This window comes from Globicephala melas, chromosome 15 (assembly GCF_963455315.2).
Source record: "Globicephala melas chromosome 15, mGloMel1.2, whole genome shotgun sequence".
NCBI lineage: Eukaryota > Metazoa > Chordata > Mammalia > Artiodactyla > Delphinidae > Globicephala > Globicephala melas.
In genome coordinates this window covers 40,245,432-40,260,629 of record NC_083328.1, presented here as the reverse complement: position 1 = coordinate 40,260,629, position 15,198 = coordinate 40,245,432, and the positions used below count along the sequence as shown (strand labels likewise).

Here is a 15,198-nt window from a genome sequence, read left to right as displayed (position 1 = left end):
CCTCCCTTGGTGTCCCCTCCACTTCTTCAGTGTGACCTCTAACGTTCTCTCTAGGTGATGTCCTCTTGTCCTATTTCTGGAAAACCAACAGACACGTCCACGCCACACTTCTCCCCGCTCCAGGTTCAGGATCCACTTGTCAATACAGCCTCCCCACGTGGCGTCTAGATGCAGGTCGGAACAGAATTCCGAATTCCTACACCCCAGCTTCATGTTCTCCAGGGCTTTGCCATGTCAGTGAACTGCACAGTCAAGCCCCACATCTGGAAATAAAAGTGGAGCCCTTCTCTACCCTCCCCCATGCCCGTCGGGACTCTGTGTCCAAAATATCTCTGGAATTGTGGGTGTCTGCCCGCTCCACTGCTACCTCCCTCCCCCACCTTAATTTCAGCCTCTGAACTGCCTTCCTCAATGCTTCTGGATCCTGTCATTCTTCTGCTTAAGACTCTTCAATTGCTTCCCAAAAGACTTGAGAAAAAAATCAAAGGTGCCCCTCCCTGCAAACCCCGGTTCTTTTTCCTTCTCCCCCCAATCCTCTTGTGTCCCAACCTGGCCTCCTTTCATTTGCACACGGCAAGCTCCTTCCTTCTCCTCAGAGCCTTTGCACTTAATGTCCCCTCTGCCAGGAATGCTTTTCCCTTCACTCCTTCGCTGGTCCCTTTCATCCTGCAAATATCAGCTTAAATGTCACCTCCTCCATGGAGTCTTCCCTGCCTACTCCTCCTTCACTTTCTGTTTGTGTTCTTTAAACCTCTGACCAGTCTGGGATTATCTTCTTCATTTACTTATTCACATCTAATGCCTGTTTCGAGCAGTCACTCGACACCACTCCTTACATCTGATTCCCGCCTGAGCGATCTGTTCTCCTTAGATCAGCCTCCCTGACAAAGCGCCCCCCAAGCAGGCACCCCGCCCTCCCCAGCACAGAGCAGCACGCAGCTCATCTGCAGAGGTGAGACTTCTCGAAATGTCAATTTTCAGTTGCAAGACACCTCCAAGGGGCCTGAGCGTGGTCCTTATCTCGTTGAAACCAATGTACACGTGGCATAAGCGTAACTGGGAAAAGCGAATTTTTATTCCAGCTTTATTCTGAAGGAAGAGATATCCAAGAGCTGGAGGGAAGTCATGTGATTGCTTCGACTCACTTTTACAGACTTGGTGAGGGGTCATTGGAAAACAAGCCAACGTCAAAGAGACATCCCCATGAGGCTGAATTACGTCCAGCACTTGGTGAACAGGTATATTTATACTCTCTCACTCCTTTGTCTCTTTTTGATTTTTTACTCAAAGCAAGCCCTTCCATTGCAATATGTGAGTAAGCGTCTCTGCCGTCACATTTCAGGGGTGCCTGTGGCAGCGGGATTCCCTCTCCTGCTGGCCTTTCAGGTTTGCCTTCTTGGCACCCAGACTCAGGGTCCACCCAGTGCTTCCTCCTCGTCAAGTGAGGCTCTCTGAGGCCCCTCTGCTTTGTGGCCTGATTCCGTGTTTGAGCATCAAATCTTGGCTTCCTGCTCTTTGGTGTCGCCCCCCAACCTCCTGCCCCCGGGGCCATGAGTATCTCCAAATGACACCGTGATGACGTGTCTGCTCCCCCTTCGTCTCAGACATCCCCAAGGCCACGGCAGAATTGGGTTTTGCATTCTGTGTCCAGTTCTGGAACGGAGGCTGGCAGCCAGGAGGTGCTCAGGAATGAACAGTTTGGGACTTGAAGCGACTCCAACTGCAGACCCTGATGTCACACGCTCTTCCCATCTGCCCCTCCCAGCCACAGCCCGCCGCTGTCCTCCAAGGACCTGGGCTTGTGTGATCTGGGTGTGCTCTTCCCTTCCCACAAACTTCCACACTGAACCACCTACAACTGGCCCTGGATTCTCCTGCCAGAGATTGTTCTTTTCCGTGTTGGAGGGCTACGCCCTGTCACCCCCCCACCCCCACCCCTCGCCCAGAGGGCACGTCTCCTCTTCCTAACCAGGGTCCAGAACCACGAAAGCCGGTCTCCAACACCATGCAGATGGACACTGTCCAGGTCGTGTCCCAGGCTCTCCTTTCTCCCCCAAAGTCACGACTCACTCAAAGAAGAGACAAAAACAGCACCCTGCATCCTTTCGTTTTCTTGTCAGGCCTTCAGACTCACTGAAGACACATTCTGAATTCCTTCTGGCAACAGTGGGGGTCTTGCTGGGCAGGGTGAACACATACCCTACTAGGTGGCTCTCTGATGCTATCTATGTCAGATGTCTTTTGGGGCAGGAATCTGATGGAAAAGCAGCCGACGGATATTCTCCTGCCTCTTCCTGCTAATGGAACCCCACTATGTTGAGGCAGTAAATGGGGACCCTTGATCTCAAGGAGGGTGGGATAAATGATTGGTCTAAAGTTGTAATTCTATTCCCCCCGGACACTTATTGATCAAAGCAGACCCAGTTGTGACCAAAGAGATATAAGGTGGAAAGGTGTCCAATGAAATGACATAGCCCCTTCTTCTTCCTTCTTGCCTTCAATCCAAACTTGATGGCTGGAACCACAGCAGCCATCTTGGGGTCATGAGGGAAAGGTCAAGAGAAATGCAGAGCCACTGTACTACCTACATCTGGGGTACTTGATATGTAAGAAAAATAAACCACTATTTCTGTAATCCACTGTGGCTGGCTTTTCTACTACCTGCTACTGAAAGCCTTCTGGTGGCCACTTCCCGGCTGAATGGGACTTGCTGTGGAATGCTGCTTGAGGAATGGTAAAGGAATCTAAACCACGCATGGTGGGGACCCCTTCCCCTTCTGTACTTGTATTTGACAAGGCTCCTTTGCTCCTAAAGAGTACTTTAGTTTCAAAATAAGCCCAACTGACATTAGTTTCCTTTCAAGGATTTGGGGTGAATTGGTTACCTGCCTTGACATTGCTAGAACATGCTGGAATGTCCTACAACAAGGAAAGGAATTCACTGTTTAAGGAATTATTGAAATACTACTGTGCTTTAATTGCACAGATTGAAGAGTCTGTCTCTTAGGACAGAAATCAGAGGAATCAGCTCCTAGACTCACTCTTTCAGCAAAATAAATGCTCATGGGTGGCTGGGTGAGAAAGTAAGAGATGTGGACAGTAAAAAATATCTTAAAGTTCAGTATATTTTGCAGTCACGTGAGGAGCTGAAATCCCTGGAAATCCCAAAGCAGTGATAGGTCAGTGGTGCAGACTTTAACTTCTCAGCCTCGCTCGTGCAAAACCGTCTCCGTCACCCCATCCACATAATAACCATGATTATGCAACAGGTCGGCCGTCTGAGAATGATATTCAGTGCCGTGAAAGCGTCCCCTAGTTCTTCCCGCAGTTTCACCTGTGCATGAGTTATGATTCCAACCCACCCCAGGCTGGACCAAAACCCGCTTGGGAATTTGCGACTCGTGTATCCGTGGCCCTCCCGCCTCCTCCCTCCTGTGGGAGCCCGGGTGCCCAGGCTGAGGGGCGGATGACCTCAGAATCCGGCCTTCAGCACAGGCTCGGGGAGTAGCCTAGGAACCCAGCTTCTCTCCTCTGACATCGTAGGAGGGTCAGCCTTTGGAAAGGAGAGGATACAGACTCTGCAGTTCTTGCTCCTTCCCATCTGAAATATCCTAAAGGACACCTTGAGGGTAAGGACTGACACAGGCTTGTCATGAACCTGCTTTCATTTCCTCCTGCTGTGGTTTTCACGAGCAAAGCCGAGGAGATGTGGAGAGAGGGCTCCTTCTAAGACTGACAGACGGTAAACCACCGCGGGTCTCCTTTTTTCAGGTTTTCTGCACAAAAGCAGCAGGAAAATTTCTGAGGTCAACTAGGATCATAACTTGCTTTTCCTTATGGCAGCACTGTTAGCAAAGAGCAGGAACACCGAGCAACACTTAGGCACCTACTGTTTGCTGGGGCAGAGCATTGGTTGTGCCCACCACGCCATGAGTTTGAATGGGAACGCTTCTGCAAGTCTTCTTGTGCTGCACGTAATCCCCAAGGACATGAGGGGAAAATGTCACCACTCCACGTGGCCACCAGGTCCAGGTGGATCCCACGAGGAGGTTCTTCCTGACCTCTGGCCTCTGACCTCTGACCTGTGCTGCTCCCAGGCGTCTTGATCCCTTTCAGCTTCCCGATCACTGTTATTCAAAGAAGACTTCCTTCTTATTTTTATGGGTCAGTATAGGGCCTATGCGTCTTAGAGCAAGTTCCCCCAGCTGTCTCCCCCCTTGCCCTCTTGGACAGAGGAGAGAGAGGCGACAAAAGTATCTTAATACCCTGGATAGTGTGTCACGTTTATGGTCCATGTGATATGCGCCCCACCACCCCAAATTCTGAAAATCACAGAGACATCCTAGGACACAGACATGTCGCTCCAGCAAAGGGCTAGCACTCATTTTGCTGAAAACGAAGACTGCTGGGCTCTGTAATTCTTTTTTTAATTAAAGGTATAATTTATTATTATTTTCATATTCTTTTCCATTATGGTTTACTAAAGGATATCGAATAGAGTTCCCTGTGCTCTACAGTAGGACCTCGCTGTTCGTGCTTCTTTTCCTAGCTCGTTCTTAGCTCTAAATAATACCACGCAAGTCGTTTACCTACAGCACCACAACTACCTGTTTCTGAGATGTTCTTTCAGAAGAAGTAGGTGTATTTTCACATCACTCTACTTCCGCAGATCAAATATTTGAAAAATGTAACAAGAATGCATGACACACCCCATTTCTATTTCCATTTCAAACACAGCAGACATGCTCAGAACCCACCTCAAAAAAGGTGATTTGGACATTGACCCAAATGCAAATGTTCCCGTATACTTAATTTGGGCAATTTTTTTAATCTATCAAAAAAAATCACTGATTTTTCAGAGCTCTAAGATCTTCTTGAATGTTAGGCAGAACTTTAATGGGTTAAAGGTCACTGACATGTCTTCACCTCTGGTTCCTGGGATATACTGAATACATGGTGATCGGAATATGCCGACGCGGTCTGGCCAACTGGAAAAGGTTCATCAAATTTTAACCATGGCCTTGCCCACGACTGACTGTGGAAAGGCACAGTTGCCTTACACTGTCTAATCTGGATGATAAAGACAGCAAGATAACAGGGTCCCCAAAGGAAGCCCACCAGGCCAACCCAAGGGAAACGGTCTCTGCTCCGTGAAAGCTGATTTAATTTCTTTGTTGAGATGGACAGAGGGTTCCTGAGAAACGCTAGTTGTTCCAAGCTGCCCCGACATTTCCCTTTCTTTCCTAGACGCTGACTTTGTTCTTTACTGTACTGTCTCTACCACATAGCAAGGGGAAATTGGAAGGGGAAAAGAGGTACTTACCAGGAAACTTGTTCATCATAAATGAACTGTGAAAAAAAATAAAAAGGAGAGAAGATTAGACAGACACACACACACATACACATGCACACACATGCTTTATAACTGCATGTTATCCGCCCTCGTGGCTGGCTGGTGGGAATTGGGGCTGGGGCCGGTTTGGGGTGTGAAGCATCTGTGGGCAAACTCCCCTCTGTGCTGGTTTAGTCTCTCGTCAGTGTTCGTGGAAGGAGGTCTTGTTGGCAAACTCGGGTGGGCATCCGGCCATCCCAGCCTTCCTGCAAGTTCTGTCAGAGGATGGAGCGAGAGGGAAGCATGCCCAACCTCGTTATTTGTAGAATTTCAGATCTGGAAGGGATGCGGAGCTTGGTGGGTGCTTGCAAACATGAGTCACTTACGGGCCCCCTGGAAGCTGTCTGTATGTCTCTGCGCATCGTACAGCACCTTCGAGCTTTTATGATAGCACCTGCGCTTCTATGGAGATGAGCGAGGGTCAGAAGCAGTGCAAAGGGCCAAACAGAGACCCTCCCTGATCAGTTAGGAGCCGAAGAAAACACACGACGGGACTGAGTTTAAGTCCTACTCCACATAGCATCTAAGATCACTTCTCATTTTGGGGGAAAAAGTGGTATAATTCTGGCCCTTTGATTTATACGGGAAACGGAGCTGCAGAGAACATGAGTAATTTCCCTGGGGTCGCCCAATTAGCTGCAGAGTTGGTCCTAGAACCCAGCCCTGGCTCCTAACTTCATGTTCTTTCCATGACACCCTTATCTGCCCAGATGGTACGGTGCTGAAACCAAATGAATGCCCTTCTATTTCATTCAAGTAGGAAGCTGTTTCTTCCCACACTCACAGGACACGACTGATTTGAGCGCGATCATCTCTGAGCAACTTTCGTTCAGGGGCTCTCTGGAGACTCTCAGGCAGAAGCATCTGGGTGTAGAGGGTGATTACTGCACCCAGGTGGTAAACTCGGCTAACAACGGGACATCGCTTCAGTCCCTGGCGATGACAGCGACCACCAGTTGTGAGAGACACAGAGAAAACCTCAAAGACCAGCAGGTGCAGCTGAAAAGGCGCACAAGAGGACCTCCCTCCAATCGCCCCAAAGGAGCATAGAGAAGGATGAGGAGAAAGGAGCCACCCTTTTCTTTGTAACTCACTCTTCCCAACAAGACACTGACAAAGACACTGGCTTCATCAGTTTTTGCCGTTTTGTCATCTGTCATTATCGGATCCAACAGGGCGGCATTTGGATGAAAATGTCAGACCAGAGTGGGAAGAGAAATAAAGAAGTAAAGGGAACCGCCCCACAATCCAGGCTGGATGGTGTGGAATTCATTCCCAGGAAGGCATTCCCAGCCGCTGTTACATAATTGCTAGCTTTCAAAAAATCCAAGAAATCATGGAACAGAAGCAGTGATTTAAGTTGGAAAATGTTTTCTATTAATTGAAGTTAATTCAATATCAGTCTTGGGCAGCAGGCTGGAACAATCAATTCAGAGCCACTTAAGAGAGCACAAGATACTAGTAAAGAGTTGATTAGATCACCAATTTAATGCTCCTCTCTGGGGAGGGCAGCTAACACTCCGCAATATGCAAGCAGCTTGAAGAAGCCTTATTTTGTGCCACCTGACAGGCGAAAAAAAAAATCAGAATGGGCTTAATTGTACAAAGGATTCCAAAGTGCGAGCAGAATTTACAGGGAACACAATAGCAGAGAAATAGTGAGGCATGCCTGGATGCAAACGTGGTGGGGGGAGGGAACCAGAAACTTCCTAACGACAGAGGCAGCGCTGCTGGTCCCTGCCCACCTGGAGCCCTGAGGCCTCAGCTACCCTGTGGCCCACGAGGGTACCTCGTGGTACCCTACCAGGTGTGGCCACCTGTGGTGACTAGGGTAGAAGAGAACCTGAAATCACACGCCTTGCCCCACCTGAAACAAGAAATTGCGCCCCCAGTTCCAGCCGGTCCCCACTAGGTGGCGCTCACGTCCCGGCCCCGCATCCCAGCGGCCCGGCCCCGGCAGAGATGTTGAGATCAAGTTGGACCAAGTCCCCTTGGCGGCTCCATGAAATCTCCTGGGAGGTGGGCAAGGGCCCCTGGACAGACCGCTTCCTGCAGCGGCCTGCGGCCAGCCCACTGCCATCACGCGGCGGGGTGACGTTCTGGAGGCAGCTCCTGCCCGGTGCTCTGAGATGGGGCCGGGTGGGTCCCTCAGTTACACCCACACGCAGTCCCCAGACCTGAGCGCAGCGGTCGGAGGTGCCCCACCCTTTTCCCAAGTGGGATTTTGCAGAGGAGCCTTGGGAAAGCAGCTCTCTGTGCTCTGCTGGTTGTGTTTGGGGCGAGGCCGCTATTGCCCCACCCCCCCCCACCCCCCGCCAGGGCCCGCGTGGGTGCGCTGATCTCTGGGCCCCAGATTTGCTGCATGGCTGGTCAGGGACCTGCTCTCTGACCCATATCTGGTTCCTCCAGAGCAACCCCCGGCTTCACGCTAAGCTTTCCACGTGTTTCGCAGACGAGCTAAATGGGAACTCACAGGAGTGAATCTGAAAAAACCCTCTTTTCCTCCAGGCCTCCGCGAAACGTTTGGGTACCATGGAAACCAGCTTTTCAGTGCTGGTGTCTGCTATAGAATTCTTCCGAGAGAGACAGGATTCCATCAGGCAGGTGAATCCCTGGATGACCGAGCAACCCAGGGAACTCAAGGCGGAACAGCAAGGAACAGACAGCCGGTAGTCGCAGGCAAGTGGGCAGGAGAGGAGAGGCCAGGCTGGCCCCGCAGCGCACGGCGGCCCTGGGCTGGCTGGTTGTAAGCGGTAACCATGGCGCTGGGCGGCTGCTGTGCTGGAGCTGAGACCTCGTAGCTTGTACAGTAATCTCTGGCACCATCAGAATTTTAAGCAGTGAAGGTAAAAGGAGAAAATCAACACCATCATTCTCTTTCAAGAGGCTGAAACCTTGAACATCTTCCCCGCGTTGCTGGGAAGGGAAACTGCTCCCCCCCCACGGAGTAGATGCCCTCAGGAGACGTGCCTACTCGGCGTCCTGCATTCCTCCGGCTTCAGGGACAGGGGTGCGGGTGGCTTAGCGGAGCCCACGGCGATTCCCTCTGAGGGGAGGAGTCAGATGGAATACATTGGAAAACAGCTGTGAGGCACAGATATGGTTTCCAATTGCAGGGTAAATCGTGATTCTGACATGAGCATCTCCAGCTGGCCGACCTGACGGTGCTGGGGATACAGGAGGGTAGGAACTAAAGGCAGAGCTTGAGCAGAGCTGGACATCCCATATCAACCTGCAGGGCAGGCCACAGCAGAAGAAACAGTGATGAGAGGACCAATTTAGGATACAGGAGATGACGGTTGTTAAAGCAAAAGGTTACGTTCGCTCAGCAGCGCAAAAACACAGGCGAGGAACTAAAATGTCCAAGTTGCTGTCCTCGGGAAAGAGCAAGTCTCCTGGAATCCCGTCCAGCCAACCCGATTCCCGGCTCTAGGAGCAAATGCTCGGATGCCCCGGCTCCCTCCCTGACCCCAGCACCACTTAAGAGCAGCCCTGCCTCTTCACTGTGGCAGGGATTAGGGAACAGGGGACCCCCTGGTTTGTTTGAGGAACTTGAATGTTCTCTCACATCCTTCTGTGTGAGAATCTTCTGGCTGCCAGAGTCATTCCCGTTTTGCTGGGGCCCTGAGATGTAATCGTGAGCAGAAGGGCCTCAGGGTCTCCAAACTGGAGAAGGAGGAAGGGCCCGAGAGGAACAGGCCTTGGAGGACAGCGGGTACCAGAGGACAGTCAGCAGGGTACATGTCAGGCACTTTCCTCTCACAGAAAGGGCGAGATAAGGAGATTTAAGGTGAGTCGTCTTAATGAAAGACTTCCAGGAGAGGGAGGCAGACGTTCAGTCTCCAAAGGTAAAGTAAGCGCTTCCTCCGGGTGCCCCTGTGAAGGTGGACTTCGTGGTAGGTGGGGTAAAGCCAGACTGTACGAGGCAGGTTTTGTTGGCGGGAAAACCTGAATTCTTTGCTGGGCTGATGCAGCTGTACATCTTCTCCTCCCGCTCTGGTTGGTCTGAGAGGTTGCAGCTCGCTCACCTTGAGCAAATCCCTGGATTTCTGGAGCCTTGGTGTTGCCATCTGTAAAATGGGACTCCTATCACAGCTGCTTGTGCAGTGGTGAGTATTGAACTAGGAAATCTCCATCGACAGACCCAACACTGTACTCAGTCCCGTAGGAAGCGTGGAGTCTATGCCTGTTGAAAGTGCCCGTGAAAATGTAGGTATACTTTCTATGGAAGGATTTGCTCTCTACCACTGTGCTCTCCAAGCTGATAGGCACTAGCCACATGTGGTCTCATACGTTGAAATGAATGAAATAAGGTTCAGTTCCTTGGTTGCAATGGTTGCATTTCAAGAGTACAACGGCTAAATGGGAAAAGAACTTGAAAAAGAATAGACACACGTATATGTACAACTGAATCACTTTGCTGTACACCTGAAACTAACACAACATTGTAAATCAACTCTACTCCAATATAAAATAAAAATTAAAAAAAAGAGCTCAAAGGCTCACGTGCTTGGTGGCTATCATATTGGACAGTGCTGAGTTGTCTCTCTTTATCAGAGTGGGGGGCTGCACTGAGTGAGAGGGCAGTGTCACCTCGGATGAGCCTTGCTGCTGTGCCTGTGCTCAGGTTGCCCTGAGGGGCCCCCCCACTGCCAATGGCCCACCCGGCCCTTCTCCAGGTGGGCAGCCCCTCCTCCCCCAAGCTGCATTTGTGAGCCTGTCTGTTATCTGGAACCTGTCTCACAGGCCGCTCCATACCCCCTGGAACTTTCCCTTCTCTTGGTGCTCAAAATCCCCCATCTTGAAGCAGAGATGAAGGGTAAAAATAAAGTATTCCTTTTAGGGCAGCTGTTAGATTGACGATGTAATGAATCATTTGCATTTATGTAAATTACATGATTATGTAAATTACAGTAACATTTCAATAAAAGAGACTGTCTGTCGGGTCTGCTGGAATTTGGAGAAAGAAGATGGGGAGGCTGGAGCTGCCATCGTCAGGTGGGGGTGGGTCCTTGGGGAGAGTCCATGAGGGTCTGCGGAGTACCCATCGTGTAGCTGCACACAGGACATGCTCCGAAGGACCCAGGATGCTCTCAGAACCTAAACAGCGACACTTCTCTTGCAGAAAGAGACCCAAGTCATGGGGCGAGCTTCCTAGGCCATGTCAAGCTTCTCCAGGGCCTGATGCTTCACTGTAGAGAATGTCACCTGGGCTAAAGGGGGATGCCTGATGGGGCGGGGGAAGGGCGCTGAGAGACAGGCGCTGTACGCTTTTGCAATTAGAACTGCTTTAGATGAGAGCATGTTCTTAATTTCTTCCGCTCTCTATTTATCTATTTATTTTTTCGCTCTCTCTTTAAAAAACAGCAACAACAAACAAACTAGAAAATAGCAGAGAGCAAAGGTCAGGTAAATCCCAGATATCGACGTGAACTGAGTCCCTTGTCTCTAAGTTAACCGGTTGAAGCTCTGTTGGTTTCAGAACACCCGTGCTGTGTTTCTGCTTTTTGGCCTGGGCCTCTGCAGCTGCGTCCATGTCAGCTGTTTCAGAATCCAGGTAGTAACGACCCCATCAGCACTCCCTGGACCCGCGGCCCCAAGCCTCCCTGGAGGCGTGGTCTTTCCAGCTCTTTGGATCCCCAGCCCTGAGGGACTGTCCTCGGGGCTCCTCCCTGTGGGCAGATGTATTTAGAAGTGGCCTCTGGTCCCATTTAGTCGGGACTTGCCCTCCGGGTGCATTAGCTCTTCATTGTGGCACCTCAGGGGACTGCCTTCTGAACATTTCAGAGCCATAAAAAGGGGGAGAGGGTAAAAAAACCCCTAATAGTTAAAATAAATTATTCAGATAATTATTGGTAATTATTTGTGGGTAGGAGGAGGGTTCTAAATATAGGACTTTTCAGTGCCCACTGCAGAGTCCGATGGAGAAGCTTTGTGTTATACAAGGAAAACCCAAAGAAAAGTGATGCTGTTACCATGACATTAGGGAAAACATAGAAAGAGGAGACTAGGAAACCTTGACAAAAAGATATGGCGTGTGGAGCAGCAGCCTGGGGCTGGCGCATGGAAGAGATCCGTGGACATGGACGAACCTCCTTTGCTAAGCGCTGCTCTTCGGGTATTAGGCTGTTTTGCTCTTCAGGCTGGTTTTAAGTCTCATGTGAAAATGACCCCAAGAATGAACAGCCCTCAGAAATCCAGCCAACCAAGCTGCCATGATGCTTCCCCTTTCGAGACGATCCTTGCCTGCAGCACATGAACATCTGAGGAAATGGTGTCCAACCGTATTTGAGGTTGAGTTTCTCCAAGCGCAGTGGGTGCCACTGGCATCAGAATCACGGGGGAAGATCCTGGTTGAAGTGAAGCTTCCTGGGTCCAACCCCAGGATCTACTGAATTAAAATCTCTGGTTTGCATGTTCCCAGGAGGCATGCTGAGCGTTTCCTGTGCTGCTGAATTTGGAGGAACGCCACTTAAAGTAGAAAGAACCGAGACCAAACCCTGAGGACCCAGACGTTCTCTTTTCCATTACTTCCTAACAGTGGAGAAAGGTAATTTTTCTCAAGATCATAAAAATCTAGCCTTGACGTCAGGTCGGTAAATACACAGTCCAATCTCTAGGTCACAGCAAAGAATCACTTGCTTTTGACTCTGCTGCCATCGGAGGGAACACAGAGCTGCTGGCATCCTGCGAGCGCTGAGTCAGCTCTGATTCATCCTCAGCAGGTGACTGCTTTGCCCAAAGACCCCGCTCGGGTGAGCGTCGCCCACAGCCTGAGGATGCAAAACCGCTTTGTTTCTTCACACGTCATTAGCAACAATTACATTTGTTCTATCTTGAACACGGCCAGATAAATGTGACAGAAGACAGGTTATTTCACACAGGTCCAGGAGGTGTCTATGTGAAAACAGTGAAACTGACACCGGCAAATCTGCCGACGGGCGTGGACGCTGCCGAGTCCGTGCTCCCAGGGGGGTCTTTTTTTTTTTTTTCCTTTGGTATAAGTTTATTTACTTATTTATTTTTGCCTGTGTCAGGTCTTCGTTGCTGCGTATGGGCTTTCTCTCTAGTTGCGGCGTGCAGGGGCTACTCTTTGTTGCGGTGCGCGGGCTTCTCACTGCGGTGGCTTCTCGTGTTGCAGAGCACGGGCTCTAGGCGCATGGACTTCAGTAGTTGTGGCTCTTGGGCTCAGTTGCTCCACAGCATGTGGGATCTTCGACACGGCTCAAACCCGTGTCCCCTGCATTGGCAGGCGGATTCTTAACCACTGCACCTCCAGGGAAGTCCCTCCCAGGAGGTCTTGGACTGCGTTGTTCTGGCTCATCACCTTGTCTCTAGGAGGGTGGACACCTCCTTCTGGAATTCAGTAAAATGGAGAACTGCGTTCACTGACACCATCCACTAACACGTCTCTTGAAAAATGTAATTTTCAGAAATCATCCTAAAATACCCTGACAGCAGAAGAGCAGAGTGCATGTGAGCTGTATGGGATCAGGCATCACAGGACAAAGATTCTGCAGAGCGTGTTTGAGCAGTCTGGGCTGGGTGAACAGAGGCTTCTAGATCTGGGGGTGATAGTACCTCTTCCACAGGTACAAGAACACAGAGCTCATAGGTGTCCTTAAGTCTGCTGACTGGGAATTCAACAGACACACTGTGTTTTCAGTCCAACGTGTACGTCGGAGCACTTCTGCCCTTGGGGGGCTGGTCTCAACCCTCCTGATCGTCAATCGCCCCTGGAATGAGGGTGCTGTGGTTGTAAACCCAAGCTCTTCACTTGGAGCAGCTGTTGACTTAACTGACCCATCTGATTCCTTGGGGAAAGTCTTGTATTAAACATCACTTTTGACTTATTTGTATACAGCTTTATAATTAAATCTAATTTATAATTAAATTATTTATAATTAAATAATATACAGGTAAGTGCTTTGTAAACAGGTAAGTAAATCCTTCAGAGGATCTATTTCCGTTCTGTGCGTAAGGAAACTAAGACCTGGAGACACTGATTTCTCCAAGGTCATTAGAGCTAGCGAGAAGGGGACCCGAACTAGGAGCCAGGTCTCCCGATTCCTGTGTGTTGTTCTGACTTCCTGCCCTTCTCCTAGACGGCTCGGCTTGCCAAGCTAAGGGATTTGGGTTTGTCCCCACAGGACATGGAGCCGCTGATCATATAAACACAGGACTGGCATTTGCAGGTGTTCTTTGTCGAGACACCGTTTGGACAGCTCTGAGGACTGACCAGGGAGGGGGGAATAGAGGGGGAGGGGGTGGGCAGCTGTGATGCTACTCGTTACATTAATCTGCAATGAGCTTCATCAGTGCAGGCCAGAGATGCAAAAAGCCTCAAGGAAAACAGGCTACGGGGGACACACGGGGAGACTTTTACAAAGTGAAAATCCACAGGACACTGACGCCAAATGCGTATGTTGGGAGTTGGGGGGAAGGTCAGTTTAATATCATTCCCAGGCTGGGTAGCTAGGGTAGGAACGGGGGCTGAAATAAAGGAGGAGGGTCCAGTCTTGGGGAAATCATCCCAAGTGTAGAGACACATTGGGTGTGGGGCATGAAGGTGTCTAGTAGAGAGTTGCTTACCCACTGCTAGGGACACAGTGTAGGCGTGTCCGCGTGAAGGCGGTAATGGCAACGGGTACTGTGGGACGGGCAGGGCGTGTCCTGGGAGAGTGCACAGAGTAAGGGGGAGAAGGAAGGTCCACACCCAGGGATGCTGAAGGGAGTTACAGAGGAGCCCATGAGGAAAGTGAGTGCAAAGGGTCGGGGGAGTCGTAGGAAAACAGCAGGGGACGCTCATGGAGCTGGGGGACCAGAGCCAGCTCCTGCTCTGAGCACCGGACCATCAGGCTGGGGTTCTGAGTGATCAAAGTAGCCGCCTCCACGCACCTGCTCCACTTGGAGGAGCCACACGTCACCCCAAGCTGAGAAGGATGATTGGGAGATAAGAGGCCCGGGATCCAGGCGAGGTGCCCATCACACACTTACCACGATGAGCGCGACCACGGACAGCGTGTAGTAAATGGAGTCCCTCAGCAGGCACCAGGAGGACAGAGCCACAACCTGGAGGAAAAGGGGAGAGGAGGTGAGAAACAGGACATCGACTGTGCGAGGGAGACAGCCTGGCTCCTTGGAGTAGGAGAGGAGAGAGGGGCAGGGGCCCAGGTTAAGATATCTGCTCTGGAGGAAGAGTCACTTCTCCTCTGCAAGTCCTTCAAAGTCTCCTTTGGAGCAAAAGCTGGTATTTTTCCTCTGCTCTGCAGAGTAGGTCCATTTTTGCAGACGCTCCCAAAGGAGGCTGGGAGAGTCCCAGTGCCCTGTCAGAGTTGCTTCCTGGGCTGTCACTCACAGTCCCTCCCACCTCCCTAGAAAAGTGTCAGCCACCCCAGGGCCACAGGACACTTCTAGCTGCCTTTGCCCTTGGCCTCATAAGTGGAAAAGGACACAGCAAATGCCACCTCTCAGCTGGGACAGTGACAGGCACACGGTGCACCAAAGACAACAGGAAAAGGGATTCCAGGGACAAGGCCGCCTTTGGCCTCTCCCCTCCCCTACTGCTGTGTGCGGCTATGAAGAAAGGATCAGGCAAAGTCAAACCAGAGAGGGCTTTCTGGATTCAAATAACATGAAAGATATGACTTAAATAGAACCATAAATGAATAATGAGGCCAGCTTCTTTTCATTAACGCATTCTTCCACTGCTGTAGGGACACTGAGGTATTTTCTGTTGCTAATTTTGCCTTATATGGATGTGTATTTGCAGATCTAAGTTACAGATGACAGGGTTGTCAAGAAGA

General features: G+C 50.6%; 1 protein-coding gene across 1 annotated transcript in view; it reads right to left on the bottom strand.

Annotated features, from left to right (window-relative positions):
- Positions 1 to 15,198, bottom strand: part of SLC24A3 (solute carrier family 24 member 3) — a 460,077-nt gene that overhangs the window by 44,721 nt on the left and 400,158 nt on the right. The window contains exons 7-8 of the mRNA XM_060285209.1: positions 14,390 to 14,464; positions 5,324 to 5,349 (exon numbers count right to left, since the gene is read on the bottom strand). Coding sequence (XP_060141192.1) covers positions 5,324 to 5,349; positions 14,390 to 14,464 — 101 coding nt within the window. The remainder of the gene's footprint in view (positions 1 to 5,323; positions 5,350 to 14,389; positions 14,465 to 15,198) is intronic.